Genomic DNA, 25,862 nt, shown 5'->3' with positions numbered 1-25,862 from the left:
TGGAACGTATGGTGTGTCGGCGGTTGGGTTGGGTCCTGGAGTCACGTGGCCTACCGGCTCGAGGTCAGGGCGGCTTCCGCCAGGGTCGCTCTACGACTGATGATCTTGTGTCCCTCGAGTCTGCCATCCGAACAGCCTTTTCCAGACGCCCGCATCTTGTTGTCGTCTTTTTTGACTTAGGTAAAGCATACGACAGGACCTGGAGACATACCCTTGCCACATTGTATGAGTGGGGTCTCTGGGGCCAGCTCCAGATTTTTATCCAAAACTTCCTGTCGCTCCGTACTTTCCGTATCCAGGTCGGGTGCCTCCCATAGTCCCCCCCCCCCCCCCCCCCCCGTATTCAGGAGAATTGCGTTCCGCATGGCTGCGTGTTGAATGTGTGTCTGTTTTTAGTGGCTATTAACGCTCTAGTAGCAGCTTTAGGACCGTCAGTCTCACCTTCTCTGTATGCGGATGACTTCTGCATGTCGTACTGCTCCTCCAGTACTGGTGTTGCTGAGCGGCGCCTATAGGGAGCCATTCACAAGGTGCAGTCATGGGCTCTAGCCCACGGCTTTCAGTTTTCAGCCGCGAAGTCGTGTGTCATGCATTTCTGTCGGCGTTGCACCGTTCATCCAGAACCAGAACCTTATCTTAACGACGATCCACGCACTTTAGTGGAGACATAACGATTCTTAGGACTGGTTTTCTACGCCCGATTGACTTCGCTACCTCATCTTCGTCAGATTAAGCGGAAGTGCTGGTAGCATCTCAATGCCCTCCGCTGCCTGAGCAACACCAACTGGGCTGCAGATAGCTCTACGCTGCTGCAGCTCTACAGAGCCCTTGTTCAATCCCGCCTTGACTATGGGAGTCTGGTTTACAGTCTGGCGGCGCCCTCAGCGTTCAGCGTTGCGTTTACTCGACCCAGTGCACCACTGTGGCGTTTGCCTAGCGATGGGAGATTTCAGAACGCGTCTGGTCTGGTGACTAGTTTCCTGGTGGAGGCCGGAGTCCCTCCATTGAAGGTTAGGCGTGCACAATTGCTCGCCAGTTACATTGCACACGTTCTTAGTTCTTCTGCGCATCCGAATTACCGTCTCCTTTTCCCAGCCATGGCGGTTCATATCCCACATCGGCGGCGCAGGTCAGGGATTACAATTTCGGTTCGAATCTGATCTCTTCTGTCTGGAGTCCTTCCCGTTACCACCTCTTCTCTAGGTCCATTCACGTACACTTCCATGGTGTACACCTAGGCCGCAGATTCTTCTGGACCTATCACATGCCCCTAAGGACTCCGTTAACCCTGCGACTCTCCGCTATCAAAATGGTTCAAATGGCTCTAAGCGCTAGGGGACTTAACATCTGAGGTCATCAGTCCCCTAGACTTTGAACTACGTAAACCTAACTAACCTAAGGACATCACACACATCCATGCCCGAGGCAGGATTCGAACCTGCGACCGTAGCAGCATCGCGGTTCCGGACTGAGGCGCCTAGAACCGCTCGGTCACAGCGGCCAGCTCTCCTCTATCACTTCCTCTCGATTCTCGACATGTACCGTGTCCATGAAGTGGTTGACACCGACGGCTCGACGGCTTATGGTCACGTAGGTTTTGCGTATGTTCATGGAGAACATGTTGAACAGCATTCCTTGCCAGATGGCTGCAGTGTTTTCACTGCAGAGTTGGCGGCCTTACCTCGTGCTATTTAGCACATCCGCTCATGCCGCGGCGAGTAATTTCTTCTGTGTACTGTCTCACTGATCAGCCTACAAGCTATCGACCAGTGCTATTCACGCCATCGTTTGGTGGCATCCATTCAGGAGTCCATCCATGCCCTGGAACGGTCTTATCGTTCAGTGGTGTCTGTGTGGACCCCAGGACACGTCGGAATCCCAGACAACGAACTTGCCGACAGGCTGGGCAAATAGTCACCGCGAAAACCGCTTCTGGAGATGGACATCTCCGAAATTGACCTGCTTTCTGCCTTACGCCGCAGGGTTTTACGGCTTTGGGAGGCGGAGTGGCATAACAGTACGCACAACAAACTGCGTATCATTAAGGAGACTACGAATGTGTGGAAGTCTTCCATGCGGTCCTCTCGCAGGGAATCAGTTGTCCTCTGCCGGCTCCGCACTGGCCATACGTGGCTAACGCATGGTTACCTCCGTCGCGAGGACTCACCTCGGTGTCGCTGTGGCTCACAAATGACGGTCGTCCACCACTTGTTTGACTGCCCACTTTTAGCCGCTCTGCGGCGGACTTTTAACTTTCACAGCACCTTGCCTTCAGTGTTGGGCGACAGCAGATTCAGGTTTACGTTTTATTTGTGAGAGTGGGTTTTATCGTTTGATCTAAGTTTTAGCGCATGTCCTTTGTCCCTCTGTATCCTCCACCCTAGTGCTTTTTAGGTGGAGATTTTAATGTGTTGCAGAGTGGCTGGCTTCTCCTTTTTATTCTCGTGGTCAGCCACCCATGGTAGTCTGCGCTCTTGTTTTGATCTCTTCATGTTTCTTGCGTCTCTCTATGGTTTTCTTGTCCGATTTTCTCCATTTGTTGCCCCTGTGTCATTCTTGTGGTTTTCTCCTTTCTTCCAGCTGTGTTTTGTATGTCTCGATTATTTTACTCGCACCCTTGTGGGATTATTTTAATCGGAACGAGAGACCGATACCCTAGCAGTTTGGTCCCTCCCCCCTCTTTTAAACAAACCAACCAACCAACGAGAGTTGGGATACAATAAAAATCACTTCTGGGATGACGAAGAGTTTGGTTTAGTAAACAACGGTGCCCACCGGTATATTCTTTGAAATTTGGCGCCATATATTCCGCAGATAGCGCCTACTATGTATTTATGTCAGTTGTATATTTCGTGTGTGTGTGTGTGTGTGTGTGTGTGTGTGTGTGTGTGTGTGTGTGTGTTTTCCCACGATATTGCTGTATGGTCAGTCTTCCGCAGTGGCGTAGCTCTTACAGGCATTGACCAGCGACGTGCGAGTCAGCGGTTCGATTCCCATGTCCTGAGATTATTCACCATTTAATATTTATAGTTTCTGAATGCTTTTAAGGAATATTCCAATTTACTAGAACATAGCACGTGTGCATAAAAAGGGACATTCTCTGCTCAGGATGGTAGTTCAGCACCGTTCCTATTTTCTTGTATGCTCAGTAAACGTGCTCTCAGTGTGAAGCGGACGACCCTGTTACGGTAACTGGTATTTGATCTCAGACAAACGTGAGCATACGTCGTTAGTTCTTGTGAATGATGGCTTGGATCTTGTTCGCTAGTGCTGCGTAGATATAGTGGAGATGCGGATAGCGTGGAAGACTGCGATACTGCCATTCCGCTATGGCCAATGACGTTGAAACAGATGCTATTTTCTATTTTTTTTTTAAAGCAGATTGTGGTGAGAGACTGATCTGTACAGTAGCATGAAGTCTGACATGTTGGAAGGTGACAGTCTGGTTGTCAATTGGCGAAGCCAACGAATGTACCACTACAGTTTGTGTATAACTGCGCATTCCTTACTCCGATTTACATCTCCGAGGAATACCCATATTTAACCTGTGTAACTGATATTGTGCTGCATCAGTAATGTTAACTTCCGCGATCGAAAACTCCTATTACCTTGGAGGTCACGTTCGTTTGTCATTTTTGATTTGGGTACAATGTTCTCGTACAGTTAGTTACGTCCTTCAGTGGTCTTTCCTCGAAGCTCGTATGTCCATCTCCATGACGTCATCGATCCGTCAGCACGGAAACGCTTTGTTTCTCCTCCCCTAAACAGGCCATGAAGGCCCAACGGTACCGACCGGCCGCCGTGTCATCCTCACCCATAGGCGTCACTGGATACGGATACGAAGGGGCATGTGGTCAGCACACCGCTCTCCCGGCCGTATGTAGGTTTCCGAGATCGGAGCCGCCATTTCTCAATCAAGTAGCTCCTCAGTTTGCCTCACAAGGGCTGAGTGCACCCCGCTTGCCAACAGCGCTCCACCAACCGGATGGTCACCCAGCCAAGTGCTAGACCAGCCCGACAGCGCTTAACTTCGGTGAACGAAAAAATGGCTGACATCGAAATAAGTGTCCAAGGAATAGAAAAGCAACTGGAATCACTCAACAGAGAAAAGTCCACTGGACCTGACGGGATACCAATTCGATTCTACACAGTGTACGCGAAAGAACTTGCCCCCATTCTAACAGCCGTGTACCGCAAGTCTCTAGAGGAACGGAAGGTTCCAAATGATTGGAAAAGAGCACAGGTAGTCCCAGTCTTCAAGAAGGGTCGTCGAGCAGATGCGCAAAACTATAGACCTATACCTCTCACGTCGATCTGTCGTAGAATTTTAGAACATATTTTTTCCTCGCGTATCATGTCGTTTTTGGAAATCCAGAATCTACTCTGTAGGAATCAACTTGGATTCCGGAAACAGCGGTCGTGTGAGACCCAACTCGCTTTATTTGTTCATGAGACCCAGAAAATATGAGATACAGGCTCCCAGGTAGATGCCATTTTCATTGACTTCCGGAAGGCGTTCGATACAGTTCCGCACTGTCGCCTGATAAAAAAAGTAAGAGCCTACGGAATATCAAACCAGCTGTGCGGCTGGATTGAAGAGTTTTTAGCAAACAGAACACAGCATGTTGTTATCAATGGAGAGATGTCTACAGACGTTAAAGTAACCTCTGGCGTGCCACAGGGGAGTGTTATGGGACCATTGCTTTTCACAATGTATATAAATGACCTAGTAGATAGTGTTGGAAGTTCCATGCGGCTTTTCGCGGATGATGCTGTAGTATACAGAGAAGTTGCAGCATTAGAAAATTGTAGCGAAATGCGGATAGGCACTTGGTGCAGGGAGTGGCAACTGACCCTTAAGGGGCTCCGGAAAGGCTCAAAATCATGAAAATTTCAATTTTTACTTTTTTGCGTTTTCTGAATCTGCAGACTATTACCTTTTAATAGATATATAATTTATTCAATTCCGAAGACTACAACTATTTTTAAATTTTTTTTTTAAATGTGTTCTACATGGGCGTGACCCACTGTGGCGCTGTTAAACTGCTGTCAAATGGTGTTATTATTAACGTCCGTGTTCATCAGGTACATTTTAGTGATGTTAGATAAAGTATGTGTTGTGGCTAACCTGTGATGGTTCAATATATATCGCGGGTGTGATTGTCGATTGTATCATGTTTATTTACTCTGTCGTTATCTCGAAAATATTCGTAATTAATTCTGTTCCTTGAGTCTCTGTTTTGTTGAAGTATAATAATGAGTAAAAGTAAAGTTGCTGTTGCGACTTTCAATGATGGCAACATTGTAAGGTGCAAGGTATTTAGAAATATGGGAATGAAGATAGGTTCTAACATGGTACGAGCGATGCTTGCTTCAGACAAGGAACACCTTTGGGCTGCAGACAGGGCTGTAAAGAGTCTAGAAATACAAGCAAGAGTAAACAGGAGGAGGAACAAGAGGAAGCTGGAGGAGGAGTTTGCAGAGGATGAAGATAATCCATCCTATGGACCTGGAATGCACTAAAAAGTTAATCCAATCTTTGTCGCTCGATTCCCAAAACTTTTATTTTCTCATACTAATTACATGTTTTCTAAGGATCTTCCAAACATATTTGTTTCAAACTTTCAGTAAATGTTACACAGTACCTTCTGCATAATTTAACACAGCCTTTTTCCAAAAAACTGTATATTTTTGAATATATAAATAAAAAATTGCAAAAAAATGTTGTGAATTTTCATTACAATTGAAAAAAAAATCATCTTTAACAACTGAACTAAAATTTTGTAAAATCCCTGTGTTAAGTTGTAGCCCATATTCCAATAAATAATCTGTAAAAAGTTCAACTTCCTACCTCAAATACTTTGTGAGGAAAGATGTAATTTATAAGCGTTATTTTAACATTGCAAGTATAGGGCGTTCCGGAGCCCCTTGTCATAGACAAATGTAATGTATTGCGAATACATAGAAAGAAGGATCCTTTACTGTATGATTATATGATAGCGGAACAAACGCTGGTAGCAGTTACTTCTGTAAAATATCTGGGAGTATGCGTGCGGAACGATTTGAAGTGGAATGATCATATAAAATTAATTGTTGGTAAGGCGGGTACCAGGTTGAGATTCATTGGGAGAGTCCTTAGAAAATGTAGTCCATCAACAAAGGAGGTGGCTTACAAAACACTCGTTCGACCTATACTTGAGTATTGCTCATCAGTGTGGGATCCGTACCAGATCGGGTTGACGGAAGAGATAGAGAAGATCCGAAGAAGAGCGGCGCGTTTCGTCACAGGGTTATTTGGTAACCGTGATAGCGTTACGGAGATGTTTAGCAAACTCAAGTGGCAGACTCTGCAAGAGAGGCGCTCTGCATCGCGGTGTAGCTTGCTCTCCAAGTTTCGAGAGGGTGCGTTTCTGGATGAGGTATCGAATATATTGCTTGCCCCCTACGTATACCTCCCGAGGAGATCACGAATGTAAAATTAAAGAGATTCAAAGGCACACGGAGGCCTTCCGGCAGTCGTTCTTCCCGCAAACCATACGCGACTGGAACAGGAAAGGGAGGTAATGACAGTGGCACGTAAAGTGCCCTCCGCCACACACCGTTGGGTGGCTTGCGGAGTATAAATGTAGATGTAGATGTAGACCTGACGGGAACCGGTGTTGCCACTGTGGCAAGGCCGTTGGCCAATTACTTTGTTTACTAATCCCAAAAATTCATTCGAGTAGTAGAGTCTTCAAGGAACAGTGTTTCGACAAGTTGCCCATTCGTTATGTTCGTATCAGATGGTTGCTATGTGGGAGGCCCCGACGCTTCCTCTGCTCCCAGCTCGCTACCTCTCCTTGTTTCGTATGTGTCTTGTGTGCCGCTGAGCTTGTGGTGTGGTGCCCGCAGGTGCTGTGCAGCAAGGAGGCGGTGGCGCGGCGCATGGCGACGCAGCTGCGCGCGCGGCTGGCGCAGGCGCTGACAGAGTTCAAGCGCGACAAGGTGAGCCGGCAGAACGCGCGCCTGTCGCTGGCCAACTCGCTGTACGAGAACCCGTCGCTGCCGCGCCGCAAGCTGCTGCTGGCCACCGGCTCGCACAACTACCGGCCGCCGCTCGAGCGCTCCAAGTCGGCGCCCAAGCTGATGGTCATCGAGGAGAGCGCCGAGGAGGACGAGGACGAGGATGACGACGACGAGGAGGACGACGACGGCTGCGAGGCGCGGCACGCGGCCGAGGCGGCGCCGCTCGGCAGGATATCCGAGGAGGACGAGCGCTACTCCCACCTCATGGCCATGCTCGACGCCGACCACGACGCTGAACACGAGCACGACCACGATCCCGACGTGGACGACGCCAGGGACGACTGGGGGTGAGCGCACCAGCTAGCGGTCCTCACACCAGCCAGTGGTCACTCTCGCATGATGAGCTCGTATGCGACAGTGGTAGTTTAGGCCTCCAGCCAGTCACCATGAAATCATCAGATGTCTTGGAGATTAAGAAGCCGCTCCAGCTGTATTTAATCTTTTTTATCATATCGCAACCCGTATCGTGGAACTGAAAACCACATCTCAAGGTGACTTGGTTCCAAGTCATAAGAGGTAAGCAGCCCGGAACGTGGAACCCAACATTCGTACCACTATTCAGTGGTTTATTAGTTTGGTCTGACAACGAATGTTGCGTTCCATGTTCCAAGCTACTCAGCTCTTATGGCTTAGTTACATATCACCTAAGGATGCGGTTTTCCGTGCCACAAACCGGTTGTGATCCGAAAACAAAAAGATCAAATACAGCCAAATAGGCTTCTTAATCCCCAAGATGATTACTCACAGCCGTAGGTCTCCTCTGTACAACGTTTTCAACATCAGTCCACTGCTGGAAGAAGCCAAACAGACTGACGACGGTTGTTGTAACTTCTTCTCCAGAGGCTAACCTGAACCGTCACTTGAAGCAGTACACTATCTGATCAAAAGTATCCAGATATCTAGTTAGTAGACATTAATACGGGACGTGTCCACCCTTCGCCTTTATGGGGTCTTGAACTCTGCTGGGAAGATGTCTTTCTGAAGAGCGCCGGTCGCTGTGGCCGAGCGGTTCTAGGCGCTACAGTATGAAACCGCGTGACCGCTACGGTCGCAGGTTCGAATCCTGCCTCGAGCAAGGATGTGTGTGATGTCCTTAGGTTAGTTAGGTTTAAGTAGTTCTAAGGCTAGGGGACTGATGACCTCAGATGTTAAGTCCCTTAGTGATTAGAGCAACTTTTTTCTCAAGAGCCAAAAGCAGAGATGTTAGCGATGGTGGACGCTGGGGGTCTGAAGCGAAGTCTCTCTAATCATCGCAAAGGTGTTCCATTGGACCCAGGTCGGAAAATGTGGCCTCCCCAGTCCATTTCTGGAATTTCACTGTCCACAGACAAATGCCTCACAGATGCTGCTGAAAGGAAGGGTGCATTGCCATGCTGATACAAACAGTCATCAGTTCTTAAATACTGTATGCACTACACAAAGCTTAAAATTTGTATATATCCTGCCACTTTTAGCGTTCTCTTAAGTGTGATAGCGGGAGCACATTCTAACCGTGGAGAACGCCGCCATTCTTTAACACTACTTTCTTCATGCTGCATTGCTGGTATACGCATGATGGCAGATAACGTTCTCCAGGCATTCGCCAAATACAGAGCGTTCCATCGGACTGCCACAGAGCACAGAATTATTCTTAACTCAGTCACTCTTTTTCCAGTAACCAGCTGTGCAGTGGCGTCACTCTTTACATCACATTAAGCACATTACATCAAGTTCCTGAGCGTGTGCGTCTAGGTCAAAGGTTCCATGTCTGACGTCAGTAGACTTCCGTGAGTGAGGAATGCCCTTAATGTTCGTTCTAGTCTCCTTCTTACATCCTCCTTGCTTCGTTTTTCAAGCATAATGTTGCTTTCACGACGGCAGAATTCCTTCACTCCATCTGGTGCATGGTCCGCAGTTTTGATAAGTTTATCGCTAATCTCGTTTTTGCTTCTCCCCCTTGCTTTCCTCTTTTTTTAGTGTCTGTCATTCAATAAGTTGTGATGATTCGACTCCACATTCCACTCAACAGGTCCTGTAACTGTTGCTGCTCTCCTTGACAGGTGGGAAGTTTATTCTTGCAGGCCTCTTGGACCTCCTGAGAAGAGTAGCCTTTCCTCTGCCATCCAGTACTATCGCTATCATCATCATCATCATCATCAATAAAGCAAACACTGCTCCAAAGTCAAAAAGCACTCGTTAGTCACATGCACCGTGTAGTAGTTCCCTCCCCTAACCCTCCCTTCAGTAATTCCCCCGCATTTCCTTTCGTCCCTGTCCCTTGCCGTCCCTTCCCTCCCCTTCCTAAAGACACCCTTTCTTCCCTTCCCCTCTGTCCCTTTCATTCCCTTTCTGAACCCCTCTTTCCACTCCATTCCTGTCCCTTGCTTTTCATCTCTTCCTATACCTCCCTTCCCTTCCAGTTCCGCCTTTCCCTTCCGGTTGTTCCCTTCCCTTCCGGTTGTTCCCTTCCCTTCCGGTTGTTCCCTTCCCTTCCGGTTGTTCCCTTCCCTTCCGGTTGTTCCCTTCCCTTCCGGTTGTTCCCGTCCCTTCCCTTCCGGTTGTTCCCGTCCCTTCCCTTCCGGTTGTTCCCGTCCCTTCCCTTCCGGTTGTTCCCGTCCCTTCCCTTCCGGTTGTTCCCGTCCCTTCCCTTCCGGTTGTTCCCGTCCCTTCCCTTCCGGTTGTTCCCGTCCCTTCCCTTCCGGTTGTTCCCGTCCCTTCCCTTCCGGTTGTTCCCTTCCCTTCCCTTCCGGTTGTTCCCTTCCGTTCCCTTCCGGTTGTTCCCTTCCCTTCCCTTCCGGTTGTTCCCTTCCGTTCCCTTCCGGTTGTTCCCTTCCCTTCCCTTCCGGTTGTTCCCTTCCCTTCCCTTCCCTTCCCTTCCGGTTGTTCCCTTCCCTTCCCTTCCGGTTGTTCCCTTCCCTTCCCTTCCCTTCCGGTTGTTCCCTTCCCTTCCCTTCCCTTCCGGTTGTTCCCTTCCCTTCCCTTCCCTTCCGGTTGTTCCCTTCCCTTCCCTTCCGGTTGTTCCCTTCCCTTCCGGTTGTTCCCTTCCCTTCCGGTTGTTCCCTTCCCTTCCCTTCCCTTCCGGTTGTTCCCTTCCCTTCCCTTCCCTTCCGGTTGTTCCCTTCCCTTCCCTTCCGGTTGTTCCCTTCCCTTCCCTTCCGGTTGTTCCCTTCCCTTCCCTTCCGGTTGTTCAGAGTTCCTCCACTCCTTTAACCTCTTTCCTCTCCTCTCCCTTCTCCTCTCCTCTCCTCTCCTCTCCCTTCTCCTCTCCCCTCCCCTTTTCCTCTCCTCTCCTCTCCCCTTCTCCTCTCCCTTTTCCTCTCCTCTCCTCTCCCCTTCTCCTCTCCCCTTTTCCTCTCCCCTCCTCTCCCCTTCTCCTCTCCTCTCCTCTCCCCTTTTCCTCTCCTCTTCTCTCCTCTCCCCTTTTCCTCTCCTCTCCTCTCCTCAATCTTTTCATTCGTTCACACATTCATTCATTTGCATTGCACCATAAGATTTAAGCTGGTCATAGGAAAATAGAACCTTTTACAAACTGGCATTTGGAGTTGCTTATTTTAAAAGCGAAGTATACAGCATAATTTCGGTCAGGGAAATAGTTCACTTGTATATTTGTCACGTAACGCTGACTTTAAGACGCGATACAGCTTCAATTACAAAGAATGTAGATTGCTACCGAATCTACCGTTTGGGGGTCTACCAGCCCACCAGTGCATACGATTTTACAATTGGCCACGCTCCATACTATTAATATGCTCCTGCCCGCTGAGCTATGAGGACAGGAGTGTGAGTAATGTGCATATTGTTTGTGCGTACGGCAGGTTCTCGCTGGAGAGTGGCAGCGGTGCGGAGCCGGGCTGTGGAGGCGGCGGGGGCGGCGGCGGCAGCGGCAGCGAGTGCGGCAGCGACGAGGGCACGTGCAGCCTGTCCAGCGGCGCCTCCTGCTCCTCGCCGGCCGCGCTCTGCCGCCACTTCAAGTCCCTCACAGAGGTCAGCACCGCGCGCTCTCCTCGGCGTGCTAATTTATTATTCTGCGCCACGTGATTCCGGATACACTGGCACTGACGGAAGTTACAACACCCACAAATAAATGCCTAGAATCAGTATACACGTGGCGCGTGGTGTGGCCGCGCGGTTTGAGGCGCCATGTCACGGATTGCGCGGCCGCTCTCGCCGCAGGTTCGAGTCCTCCCTCGGACGAGTGTGTGTGTGTGTGTGTGTGTGTGTGTGTGTGTGTGTGTGTGTGTGTGTGTGTGTGTGTGTGTGTGTGTGTGAGAACCGATGTCCTCTCCAGTTTGGTCCCTCAGGAATTCACACACGCTTTTTTTTTCACTATACACATGAAACGTGTCTCCAGTCCCTCTCAGTCAGGACCTTTTTCCGCCCACAATTCTAACGTCGTGTTTCGTGGCCACGTATGTTACACGACTGAACAGTCTGCCGCGAAACACCAATAAATCCAGCAGCTTCACACAGACATTGCGGCCGAGCGCACGGCCAAACACGGTTGCCCCCTTTCAGCTACTCTATCATTTCCTTACGTTTACCCACAATGTCCGTTTGAAAAATCAGTCTCTCACTGATAACAGTGCGCTCGCTGCTGAGCACGTGACTCGATCGCTGCGCCAGCTGTAAAGGCTGAAAAGTTCATCTGTGCTTAAGCACAGGGTCACGAATTTTTTGGTCGCCGAGGTGCAACAGTGCTTTCGACCGAATGGCACGATATGGCTGCTTTTCAGGATAGTATGTATAAATCTCAGCTCTTCTCACACAGCCAGGGAAAAGATTTGAAAACTAAAAAACAGCTACGAACAGAAGTCTCGTACATTGTCTTGCTTCCGATGTATGCCTCAAAATATACAGTTCCAACTCTTAATACTGGAGCGACAACTCACTATTTGCTCTTATGGCAACTAAAATTCTCTTTGGTATCCGTTTTGTACAGTAGGCTGTTCATCTGGGCAGCTTTCCTGTGACTCCTTGAGTCCCGGTCGGTCTGAATTTGGCAGTGACAACGCTCGACAGTCTGGTTCAGATCAGCGCCCTGAGAAGGCTAGTGAGTTTCCGGCAGAGAAACCTGTCACCTGCAACAAGTGGTGTGCGAACGACCGCTCATTCATATTTAAAAGCTCTGTGGTGATTCCCAAACTGGTCTTCAACGTATGAAGCCAGTAGGCAGTCAGAATACTCATTTAAGTCTGTACCTTGGCATTGACAAGTACATCAACAACAGCTACTCAAGAACTATCAATATATCTCCTTCACTTTCGATGACCTTGCAGGCATTAACCCTCAGTACTCAGAGAAAGCTACATACCATTAATAACTGAGGCACTATTTTATGATAGTACCAGTAACATGATCAAAATTTTTTCATACTCCAATACTCTCCAATAATTCTTAAAACAGTATATCAAATGAAAGATCCATATATTTCTGTTTTACTATAGTTACAGCAATCGTGCTTCCTACTAATAGAACGAGAAACTGAGTTTTATATCACAAAAACTCAAGAGAGTGCTCTTAGCGTTTCTGGTGAAAGAAAACTGTGCAAATATCGTATCGAGTAACTCGACCATACAGGCCACTGGCGTCAAAAACATTTCGTTAATACGTTTCTTGTATAAATGTTGGTGTTGTCCTCATCGACATGAAAAAGATGTTCTAGCGAGGTTAAGTATTCAAGTATTAAGAACTATGAGTTACTGCAGCACGATGCATAAAAATTATTTCAGTAAGAGCTAACACGTAAAGTGCCAGAGGTGCTTCTACGTACGTATTTACTTCAGAATTTGTACTTACGCCTAATTCGTTCAGAAGTCTCGAAAATGTATTTTCTTCAGTAAAGTATAGTTTACAGAACTTTAAGGAGTAAAATCCAGTTGTTAAAATGAGTAAAAATGATGAACATATATCTCAGTGAAAGGTCGTTAATCCACTATAGCCGTATTTAATGAAGTCCTTGTAGACTTGCACTAACAGTTTTGCAACATTTTTAGTGGCATCTCTGTATAAAAATTACCAACGCTATTATAACAGCAAATGAGCAATTACATATTCGAAATAAATTATTTGTGGATTATTCCATTCCATTGCGGCATACTGGTACAGTAACCAGCTTCGAATTATTTCAGAGTAAAAAGTCCTGGCTGCGAAATTATTTATTGTCAATGAGGCATCTCACGCTTTTGGGGCATCATCAGATTTTTGAAAAATGTGTGTCATGTCTGGCGCAATAGCTAAAAGAATCCTTAAGAGCTAACGCGTTTGCCGTTTGCTTAGCTACTTGTACGGAATCTTAAGTATTCTTTTAACCATAGCGCGAAATATTCTACACATTTTTCAGCAATCTGATGATGTCAAAAAGAGGTAAAACGCGTCATTGACATTAAATAATTTCGCAACCGTGACTGCTTTTATTCTGAAATGTCTGTGGACTGCCTAATTTTAAAAAAATGTACATGGTTTAAGGAGAGTGCCAATGTGGTTGCATATGAGCCTCTATAAGGACTAGTTCTGCATACTGATTTTGAATAAATGCTGATATATTGCGGACTTTTTTACATTCCTGCTGCTTGTAGCTATTGTAGCTTATGATGCAGAAAACGTTTCATCCGGATAACATGATTTGTCCTTAAATGAATCTGTTTCTGAAGACGGCAATTACATTGCAGTGAATCTGTTTCTGAAGACGGCAAATACATTGCGTATGCGCTATCCGAGATTTGAAATAGGATAAATACCGCCACCATCATAAGCATACACAACATGATTGGTCCTAAGACGACAACTACATTGTATGATGCTCTATCAGCCGCGAGAATTGAGCAGACTGACCAGCCGCCTGGGAGCGTGCTTTGTGTGACGTGCTGAATGGCTGAGGCGAAAACGCCAACCATTAAACCCACATTCTCGTATTACACGGTCGATTAATTAACTAAGAAAGCTAAATACGGAATAATTAGGGCAACTAAACCAGTGTTATAATTGATAACCAAATTGGCTGAAAGTAACTTATGCTGTGCCCTATTGACATCCGGATTTTACTGCTTGTAAACTATACATAAGTGTTTTAGTTGTGATTGTCCTTGGTTTAAAGTATATGCAATGAGTAAATATGTTAGTAAACTCGTGACATGTTAAGACAGAGGGCTGCAATACCCGAAAGTGCTTCACAGCAACATAAAACACAAATTCTAGTCCGGCAAAGGCAAATACTTTGAAGCAAACTGGTTTTGCGATTAAGACGTGCCTTGTTCACATGATGCAATAGGAGAGCAGCAATTTTTGGCTGCGCTCTGGTCAGACCTGTACGTTTACGGGCAGAAAACAAGTAAGCTGCTCTGGCTGTACCTTGAGATCTCACAGATGGTTGGCAAGTTGCTTTCAGCCACTTTGCATAATCCGCTACGTGTGCTGCAAAGCTCGGCCTGCAAGAGACAGAGGAACTTTTGCTCAGTCAGCAAAGCGTAACAACGAAAAAGGGAAATGCGGCTTAGACGTCCCCGGATGGCCCCATAACCCACCCCTGTTGATGACTGAGCGACGGTCAGCTTCCCTTTCGCCTAGGACTCTCACGTAGATCGAGCGTTCTTCCATGGCGCATGTAAGAAAAACTTTAGTGTCGTTTCTGTTGGGCATTAGTACCTCTCATCTTGCCATTAAATCGTCTTGAATAACATTACCCCAGCGAAAACCAGTTAATGTTTTATTCTTACCTGCAGGTGGACTTAATAGAGAAGAAGACGTCCCCGAATTCTAAATAAGCTGATTTCAAGGCCAAAGATTTGTAGTACTCGTCACAGACAAACGACCTCTTGAAAACAGAAGCTGCACTTGCGTGTCACGCTCTCACTCTCAGGCAATTCCAATTTTAGAAACAGTTTTCTTGGCGTACACCTTTCGAGCCACGAATGAAATCGTGTGCAAATAGTGTTTGGGAGACATTAAAGTAATCCACGGAGGCATCCATGTCCGATGAATGAAAACGCCGCTGACAGCTGGTAAAATTTTGTTTTCATTGATCACATTACCGGTTTCACGGTTTACAGCCGCATCTCCAGGTACAAAGTTATTACATTAATCCGTTACTGGTGAACCCAACGTAGTTTGTCGAGAACATTGTAATTGTTTAAAAACTAGACTCACATAGGATAACTGAGAAGGTGAGCATGTAACATAACCGAAGAAATGTTGCCGGATAGATCGAAGCTACGTACTGGCCATTCATCCTGATACAGAAGGTGCAGCTTGCAAAACTAGGCCATGTCTACTCCTGCAGTGTTTCCTGGTGGCAGAAGCATTGTGCCAGAAAGACTCCTCAGAGCACATTGGAACACACGAATGATTCTTTCCGTTGATTTCATGCAATCATTTGCAACCACCCTCCGCAATGCCAGGTGGTTCCTGTTTGTCAGTTCATCAGATCTGCTTGTGTCGGGTTAGTTGTGATCGTTCTTTAGTGTTTCCACTTGACAATCGCATCTTCCACAGTGAACTCGGGCATCTTTTAAAAGACTTCAAATGTCCCTGATGTATTTGTTACTCAGGTGGCATCCAATGACTTGCCAACGCTCAAAGTGTCCTGAAGAGACAGCTTCTCGTGACATCTAGCGATCATTTCCGTACATAGGGGTATTCACATGGCTTTGCTCAGATAATGCATGTGGGTTGTGTAACTTGATAAAACTAAACAAAATACACGAACTGACATCACAGTGAAACTTGCAAGCTCGAACATTCATTGAAATCGTTGCCACCCTGCCCTTGCATAGATAATACAAATAATAATACAGGAGGACAAATACAGAGCATTGTAGCTGGGCACAAAACATAATGGAGCAGAGGCGACAGTCTGGCTCTCTAAGTAACCTAGAGCACAACCTGGCAGGCTAGGGAAGCAACAGCGTGTTTCGAATGGCAAGTTGGAGTTAAAACTCCACACTGGCGAACCGGGTCGAAAGACACTGGCTAGCTAGGTGGCATGAAAAGGCACCACGCGGGACGTTGGTCATTGCATACAAATCACAAGCGGAAAAATGCTGCTATCGGAGCACAAAGAAGGTGAATACGTTTCTGTTTAAAATACTGACTGAAAGGGGGCACCAGCTGCCTCGTTCTACATTCCTAGACCCTTTAAAGATCTTCCCAAAAAGTTTTAGCACGCGAACATATTCGCGGTCTTCTTAACATGTGCAGCTCATCTCTCATTACCCGCTTGTAACTCTCTCTCTCTCTCTCTCTCTCTCTCTCTCTCTCACACACACACACACACACACACACACACACACACACACACACACACAGACGCGCGCGCGCGTTGTCTCCTTGGCTCTTTCTGTAACACAACCATTGTCTACTATTTTTTAGTATTTATTACATTTCCGCCTCTTTCCCATTGTCACTGTTGCCTCCTGTCTCAACGTAAAAAAGCACAAATATGTTTGTATGCCAAAAATTTCTGATCAGATTTTTAAAGCTGCTGAGGAAGGTAGAGTGAACCATCTGGTACCCCACTTTTCAGCCAGAGTCTTCTAAATAAACAAGAACACATCCGCATCTTTTGTACTCCAATAGGATCATTTTTCCGTTGGTTCCCTTCTTTTTGCTGCTGCGGCAGGGCATATCGGAACCGTCCACGACCTAAACAGTGCCTCCCTTAACGCACACCGTAGACCACATGTAATGCAAAAAAGAGCAGCCGATTTGCTCCATTTTTCCAAGCTGAAGGAAATCTGTAACATTAAAATTTTGACCCTGTACCGTTACAACAAGACGGTCCTTCTGTTGTATATACAAATGGTCGTAGTAGAAAGGCTATTCAAAACACTTGACCCTACCTTTTCATCACCATTAGAGCCCGAAGTATGAGTCCCGGAAAGATTCCATTTTTATTTCAGGCGTTGTAGAACATACAGATAGCGCATGCCGTCGCATGGATACCGATATCGGAGCTAATTGCGAAAGCACTTTAACATGGTGCCATTAAGGAAGACACAGTTTTACGTATTCTCCGGTTGGTTATAATTAAAGTGCAGCTACTCTTAGAGGTACAGTGCGAATTGTAATTTTCGTATAGCAGCGAAACTTAGTGGGTATTCTAATAATGTGGAACCGATTTACACTGAAAAAAAAAAGTTAGTTCCAGTTTTGACAACAGGTGCAATTCTGGCGCTGTGAATCCAAGAAAGACGTATAGAAATCTTTCCTTATGTAATGGATTAGGAACGCGACAACCGCCGCTTACACAATTTGTTCAGTGTCAGCATCGGAGACGTCGATGATATGCTGTACAGCGCCAGATTTGCATCTGGTTGTCAACACTGGAACTAATTTTTTTCCATCGTTAATCGGTTCCGCATTAACACATTAGCGTATCTACCAACTTTCGCTGCCATATGAAAAATACAGTCCACAGTGGACCCCCGTGAGTAGGTGCACTGTAATGATAACCAGCAGGTATGGGCACTCGCCCTGAGGCAAGTCCGATAATTGCATTCACTTCTGTCTCTCCGTTGCCATTATGGCAGTACGGGTTGTACAGTGTGTAAGCTTTTAGATGGCAGACTTCTCCCTAGTCCTGAATCTGTAGAAGTCGGTAAACGTCGGGAGGCTTCGGTAGGCACGCAGTTTCGACTGCTGCCAACATTACGTAGCTGACTCTTGTACAAGGTAGCCATTGTCGTCTGGTTCGTTAATGTTCTGCGTGTTTTTATTGTGCAGTTGTGCTAAACATTATCAAAATGAGTAAAGAGGCAGTTGCTGGCCTATCTCGGGAGTTTTTTTAGGAATATGCCCCTGGTTTTATATACTTTTTTCAACACGTTTGCGAAACGTGTTGGGAATAGTGTTAGTAGTGAAGAAATAATAGAACAAAACGTCGTGCCTGACGCGGCACTTTTTCACGCATCTCGATGTTTACCACGTCGTATCTCCTGAATTATATGTCGTAAAGAGACATAAATCGCCAGCACATTTACTGATATATGTGGATACTGTATGGGATTAGAGTTAATAGTAACGAAATAATACATTAAAATCTAATGCCTACTGCGGCAGATTTACGGTATGTACTGAGAAAATGTAGTAAGCGACAACCATTTTTCCTTTCATTATTTTGTGAGGGGGGTCAGCGAGAAAAATTTTCGTGAAGGTTTCAAATTGTACGCAACGTTTGTAGCTGCTCGCTAAGTGCTCTCATTCTCAAATAGTGGATGCATAAATCTGGGTATTTTCGCGCGGTGGCATCTCATTGTTTATGACGTCATATCTCCTCAAGAATGTGTCTTATTTCTTTTTTTTTTGGTTAGGAACCGTCGTGGGCGCACGGAGAACAAAGTACCAAAATTTCATCGCAATCGGATGAATGGTTTGGGAACGCACAGAGGGCAGACATACATACATACATACATACATACATTAATTTTTATATATAGAGATTGACAGTTACGTTATACTATATGACCTGTTTAAGTATATTTAAATTTTATAATTAATAGTTTAACATTGCGGGAAATGAAATAAAATGAGAAAAAAAAGATTGCGAGCGGTGGCAATCGACCCCGGGTCCGCTGCATGACAAGCCTTTACCTAATCAATTGTGCTGCGCATGCCGTAGTGACCTATTTTAATGTACATGACGATTTCAGTTTCGTTTACGAACAACATTTAAAGCAAGTTTTACTTCCAAGCCTTTCGTCTGCTTTCGTGTAAGCATGACGCACAATTTGTAGTGCCAGCACTGCAACTGGTAGGCGTGCCTCCCCCCCCCCCCCCCCCCCCACACGGCGGCTCCACTCCACTCCCCTCGCCAGCCAATGCTTGCTTCCTCCGCTCCCCGCACTCCCCTCACAACTCTGCCGTCTTACAGTTAACCCTTTCATGGATAAAATTCATTTTTTACAGATTTTTAAAATATTAAGGTGATAAGTTTCTTTTCAGTCCCATTATTATATTTTCACCACCAAAATATTTTTTAAGATTTTCACAACAGTAAGTGGGACACACATGTTCCATGAGCCAACGCAAGATACCTTTTCTACTGACTGACTGATTTTGTAATTTTATTTTTTTTAGCCATAAACAGGATTTTGCAGAGAATAAAATAACTACAAATTATACATGCATGTAATCTTTTTATTTGTGTAGAGCCAGTGTAAAAAATATTCATTACATTTCAGTTTTCATGAGACATGATCAATACTTACAAAACTTTACATGCCATGAAACTTGGAAAAACATGATGTGGCACAGAGTCGTACACCACAAGCAGTGCAAACAACTTTTGTTCTCTTCTCTTTAGAGTTTGTGCTGCAGAATCTGCATCGCTTCCTAGTGCCACTGCCTTTCGGTACATGTTTGCCTACGTTCACGAGCCGGACGTCATCTGGCACACTAGAGACTCCTCTCTTTGCTGGGAAGAAAGTGGGCGTTGATCCCCTCTTTTTCCTGGATGAATACCCATTAATCAATTGTCTTGCTAATCTTTACAAATAATGTCTGCTGGGACACATGTGTCCCACTAATTTTATTTCGATTATAAGATAGTACAGGCGCTGAGAAGTATATTCCAAACTGTATTTGTACTAAAAAATGATTATTAAGTTAATAATAAGATGAATTACTTACTTCAGACATCGCTGGAAAGTGAGAAATGATGAAAACTGAAGAATGACACATATAAGTGGCGTTGCAGCGGCCATATCTACACGCCAGTCAACAAAAGTAGTCACCGCTTCTCTATTGCCTTTGCAGTGCAGTCCCGACTTTTTTCTTAGGTTCAGTACAGTCGTCCCTAGATGTCAGCACCGTGCAGAGCTGGGTAACATACAGGGTGTTTCAAAAATGACCGGTATATTTGAAACGGCAATAAAAACTAAACGAGCAGCGATAGAAATACACCGTTTGTTGCAATATGCTTGGGACAACAGTACATTTTCAGGCAGACAAACTTTCGAAATTACAATAGTTACAATTTTCAACAACAGATGGCGCTGCGGTCTGGGAAACTCTATAGTACGATATTTTCCACATATCCACCATGCGTAGCAATAATATGGCGTAGTCTCTGAATGAAATTACCCGAAACCTTTGACAACGTGTCTGGCGGAATGGCTTCACATGCAGATGAGATGTACTGCTTTAGCTGTTCAATTGTTTCTGGATTCTGGCGGTACACCTGGTCTTTCAACTGTCCCCACAGAAAGAAGTCACAGGGGTTCATGTCTGGCGAATAGGGAGGCCAATCCACGCCGCCTCCTGTATGTTTCGGATAGCCCAAAGCAATCACACGATCATCGAAATATTCATTCAGGAAATTAAAGACGTCGGCCGTGCGATGTGGCCGGGCACCATCTTGCATAAACCACGAGGTGTTCGCAGTGTCGTCTAAGGCAGTTTGTACCGCCACAAATTCACGAAGAATGTCCAGATAGCGTGATGCAGTAATCGTTTCGGATCTGAAAAATGGGCCAATGATTCCTTTGGAAGAAATGGCGGCTCAGACCAGTACTTTTTGAGGATGCAGGGACGATGGGACTGCAACATGGGGCTTTTCGGTTCCCCATATGCGCCAGTTCTGTTTATTGACGAAGCCGTCCAGGTAAAAATAAGCTTCGTCAGTAAACCAAATGCTGCCCACATGCATATCGCCTTCATCAATCCTGTGCACTATATTGTTAGCGAATGTCTCTCGTGCAGCAATGGTAGCGGCGCTGAGGGGTTGCCGCGTTTGAATTTTGTATGGATAGAGGTGTAAACTCTGGCGCATGAGACGATATGTGGACGTTGGCGTCATTTGGACCGCAGCTGCAACACGGCGAACGGAAACCCGAGGCCGCTGTTGGATCACCTGCTGCACTAGCTGCGCGTTGCCCTCTGTGGTTGCCGTACGCGGTCGCCCTACCTTTCCAGCACGTTAATCCGTCACGTTCCCAGTCCGTTGAAATTTTTCAAACAGATCCTTTATTGTATCGCTTTTCGGTCCTTTGGTTACATTAAACCTCCGTTGACAACTTCGTCTTGTTGCAACAACACTGTGTTCTAGGCGGTGGAATTCCAACACCAGAAAAATCCTCTGTTGTAAGGAATAAACCATGTTGTCTACAGCACACTTGCACGTTGTGAACAGCACACGCTTACAGCAGAAAGACGACGTACAGAATGGCGCACCCACAGACTGCGTTGTCTTCTATATCTTTCACATCACTTGCAGCGCCATCTGTTGTTGAAAATTGTAACTACTGTAATTTCGAAAGTTTGTCCGCCTGAAAATGTACTGTTGTCCCAAGCATATTGCAACAAACGGTGTATTTCTATCGCTGCTCGTTTAGTTTTTATTGCCGTTTCAAATATACCGGTCATTTTTGAAACACCCTGTATATCCCGACACTCGAACTGGCGCTCAAAGTTAGTGGTACATATGACCCCTCAACCACGAAAGGGTTAACACACTGTACAGCGTGTGTGTCTGTGTGTCGGCAGCTGAGGCAGCCACTATCCGCGGACTGTGACACCTGCGAGCCGGAAGGCAGCCCGCAGCAGCAGCCGGTGGTGGACTGGAGGCCGGGCGCGGAGGGCGCCGCCGACCTGGAGAGGCTGGCCGCTGCGCTGCGCCGCTCGGCCACCTTCCCGCCCCCCAGCAGCGCCGCCTCCGTCTTGGCCGTGACGGCCGTGCCACCCCCGCCGCCGCCGCCCCCGGAGGCGGTAGTCGCCAGAACGCCGCTGGGCGAGCCGGGCGTCGAACTGGACTCTCTGAGCGAGGAAGAGGACGAGGTGGCGCCGGACGCCGCCAGGGACGTGAAGCGCGACGAGGACAACGTGAGCGACGAGAGCGGCTACGCGGAGATCATGCTGGACGGTGCTGGCGCCAGCAGCACGGCCACGGCCACAGCTTCGGCACAGCCCGCCAGGGGCGCCTTCGGCGCGCCGTCGCCCGTGCGCTGCGTCAGGGTCTGACGCCTACTCTGAGTTCGGTCCCAGCAGAGTTCCCCGAAATGGCGTGTCGAGAAATCTGTTTCACCAAAACGGGCGCTCGAGAGTTGACAATCAAAGACTGAACAACTCTTGTCGAAAGTTGTGCCTACAGCCAGATCACAGACTATACGTACTTTCGTGCGTGCTACACGAAAGAGGACAAAAGTAATTACAGCGGACTATACCAGTCGTCACAATTCCAAACTATTAAAATTACAGAAATGGATGTTTATAGAACCAACTACACTGGATACTGCAAGGCAACTGAGCCTTTTACACTTTCCATTTACTCAAAACGAGCATTAATTCAATGAATGACAATGTTTTGGTGTCACTGTTTGTGCAATGAGGTTGCCGTGTGTGGCCCATTTGAGATAATGATCCCTGAATTGTAATGCGTGGTAGCATTCGCTAAGGGAGATGTGGACTCTGTTAAAATAAACCACCTGAAGGATACTCTGTTGACGCATGGGATACACGATCAAACTGTCGACAATTTTTATCTTTACAAAATTAGATACGGCTTCCGTGCCACTTCTTGCAACAATTCACCCATAATTATGAACATCTAATTCAGCACTTACACATCACAGTAGCATCAGACTGTTAAAACCTACCCACATTCAATATATTACTCAAATCATTACACGGATACCTTCTACACAGAAGAAGAAATGGGTGTGTATTTTAAGACTCGACTTTTCCTGAACTATACATTTTTTCTGAAAGTGACAGACCTTCTTGCGTAGTTGTTGGTCTGACGAAACATGTGTAACTGCAAACAAAATGTTTTCCCATTATTTCAACTATTACAGGTGAAATGACATTCTGGGATAACACAGTATATACTGATATAAAAAAGATTCGTAACTGATCAAATTGCACACTTTGAAGTACACACAGCAGCAAAAAATTGTGATTATATATGTTTAATCTGTGGAATCCTCTACTGCATATTGTCAATTCTTCAGAACATTTCAGTGAATAACTAATATTTTGTTGTGTGACAGCGCATACAGACAAATATGAGACATCTGCAATGGTTCACACACTCTACTAACTGAGCATTATTTGTTTGGACAGAGTAAGTCAACATGTTAGATGGGTTGTAGCTGAATATTGCTCTCTCAGCTGGATAGTCCTGCAAATCTGGTTATTGTATGTGTGCAATTAGAAGGTGTATTGCTTCATATATATAAAATAGCATGTGCTGTGATAGGTGAGTAGTGAAAAAAATTGAGTCATATATTAAACATTCCATATTTGAAAGTAGTGTAAATGATTGACCTGATGATAAGTTTGTTGTTGTGTACATCATACTTTGATATTAGTTTATGTTGTAGATTTTTAATTTCTTGTTTCTTTTATTTTGAAATAGTCAAATAGATGCAAGAAAAATAGAGAATGAATTAAAACAGGAAACTAGCCAATAATCTGTGGAATATAATGTGTCTAGTTGCCATTTTTGTCTGAAAATGTGAAGATGTATCTCATATACTTCCTAAAAAAACTGTTGTGCATTTGTGTAACAGAAACCTGATCCATTGTAGGTTGGAGGCTTACTGATAGTTATGGATTAAACTTGAATGTAAACTGAAATGTACAAGCCATATTCCAGCTATTACACCTATTTTGAAGGACATAATTGTTCTCAGGCCACTAACCTGATAATCACTGACCAGTATTTTTAGTTACTCTTGACTGTCACAATCTGTCTGAACTTGCCAACTCCATCACATGCTAGTGTAAATAGTGTTAAGTCTTAATACATGACCCCCAACATTCAAAGTTGCCTCTGTCTGTAGGTACAAGTTTTATAACAAAGCTGTGAAGTATTTTTCTGCAGAGTTCAATATGTTAAACCTTGTACTTCCTGTCTCAACCCTCAGGCTGTTATTGAAATAAGGTAGAAAATTTTATTCCTCATGACAAGAACAGCAGTATTTATTGCTCGTATTTTTAAAGTGGTATTTACGCAAAATAAAAGGTGTTTTAAATTCTAGATTTGATGTAGTGATTAAGCTGATGATGTTGGTGTTTTTAAGGGGGAATTCTTTTATATCCATTTCTAAAATTTCGTATTTTATTACAGTTGCATACAGCTATTTACAAGCATTGTACAATTTAGTTGAGTACATAGGCAAATCTAAATGAGGGAAGCGATGAACCCGGACAATCTTACATAAAGAACTGTTAAAGTTCTGCAGGGCCCTCAATATTAATATTAAATCTGAGGCTCCTGATATGAAAGCAACGTTTGTCTGAATCTCAGTAACGAAACAAGGAGAGATCTGTGAAGATGATAGAAGCAACATAGAATCTTCTATCATGAGGAAGACATCATTTATAAAAATAGAAGGGAGGGATGTGTCACTTTTGATCCAATGCTCTAAATTATTCCAGTATTGTAGCATTTTCTTGATGTTTCATTTTCCTAATTTGTTGTTGAACAGTGATAACATGTATTTCAATAGCAGTGCATACATTGAACAATAATCTTTGCAGTTTTTTTGTGAGACTCACTTCATAAGAAAACAACACATTTATAAAAAAGAATACATAACTTTCTTGCACACTTATCACTTGATATTAAATGATCAGTTCAATTTTGTTTTACATCTGTCACTTTCTCTGCAGATTTTATACGGGTTTAACAATATTAGTGATCACTCTTTTCACCTACCTTACTTGCATACTTAAAACTGGCAGTCCAAGAAACAAACCTCACAACCAAAGACTTTTTGTTGTAGTTCACATTTACATCAGAGAATATTTTTGTTGATTTATCATGTTCATCTGAATACTCATTTACATTTTCATTGTTACAGTGTGGTGAGAATGATATTTGTGTACTGTAAAATTGTATCATAATGAAATTTCTGTTATAGAAGCTGGATTGTTTGTTAAGTTTATTACAATCCTGAACTCTGATTTTAGTGCAAATACTGATTCTGTAAGATATTATTCGATGTGTATATCTAAATAAATATTAGAAAAATAAGGTGTGTCATTAAATACATTTCCTTTTTTTAATTACATTGACAATAGTGACGAAATAAATGTTATGAGTAAGTCAGTACAGAATGGTCCATCATAAGACTACACTGCCAGTGCTTCTGCTAATTAATTACCTGTACTACTTTCAAAACAAACTAGATATTTCTGAGTATTTAAAATATGTAAATACAAGGATACCTATGGTTTCACTTGTTAGGTACTTTTATTAAGTAACTAAAGCAAAATTTTAGAGATAACTAGGCTGAATTAACATCCAGTAACAGTTATCAACCTTCTATATATTACAGAATGAACTGTCACTCTGCAGTGGAATGTGCATTGATATGGGACTTGAATGAAGGACCTTTGTCTTTCACAGGAAGTTCTCTACAAGCCAAGCTGTTCTCCAGCACCCCTTCACTTTCAAACTTCAGATGTTCTCCTATATACTTTGTGGGACTATCACTCTTGAAAGAAAGGATATTGTGGAAAGAGAACAACCTAGGGGATAGTCAAGAATGAACTTTTATCCTGCAGTGGAGTGTTGATTGCATCAACAGATCACATACTTACGTTCAATACTTCACTTTTAAGATGGGTATTGTGGAAGACTCATACTGTTAAAAAAGGCTATAGACAGAGTTACTCTTTCCATAGTTAAACATCAAATGAAGTGCTAAGTAACTGGACTTGCGTTTGGGACAGTGGCAATTCAAATACTTGTTCACCCATCCATATTTAGTTGTTCAGTTTCATTAAATTGGTTAAGTCAAAATACACAACCATTTTTCTTTCCCATTCTTCCTCTAATTAGCTCATTGTGACATAATGTTAAACCTGAATCTTCCTTCCTT

At 44.9% G+C, this 25,862-nt stretch overlaps 1 protein-coding gene across 1 annotated transcript in view; it reads left to right on the top strand.

Moving 5' to 3' along the window:
* The window catches only part of LOC126161926 (protein FAM43A), a 624,760-nt gene extending 599,760 nt beyond the window's left edge, over positions 1-25,000 (top strand). The window contains exons 5-7 of the mRNA XM_049918099.1: positions 6,892-7,352; positions 10,860-11,028; positions 21,520-25,000. Coding sequence (XP_049774056.1) covers positions 6,892-7,352; positions 10,860-11,028; positions 21,520-21,993 — 1,104 coding nt within the window. The 3' untranslated portion in view covers positions 21,994-25,000. The remainder of the gene's footprint in view (positions 1-6,891; positions 7,353-10,859; positions 11,029-21,519) is intronic.
* Positions 25,001-25,862: the final 862 nt, after the last annotated feature.

Source organism: Schistocerca cancellata, chromosome 2 (assembly GCF_023864275.1).
Source record: "Schistocerca cancellata isolate TAMUIC-IGC-003103 chromosome 2, iqSchCanc2.1, whole genome shotgun sequence".
NCBI lineage: Eukaryota > Metazoa > Arthropoda > Insecta > Orthoptera > Acrididae > Schistocerca > Schistocerca cancellata.
This window is presented reverse-complemented; position numbering and strand designations above follow the sequence as displayed.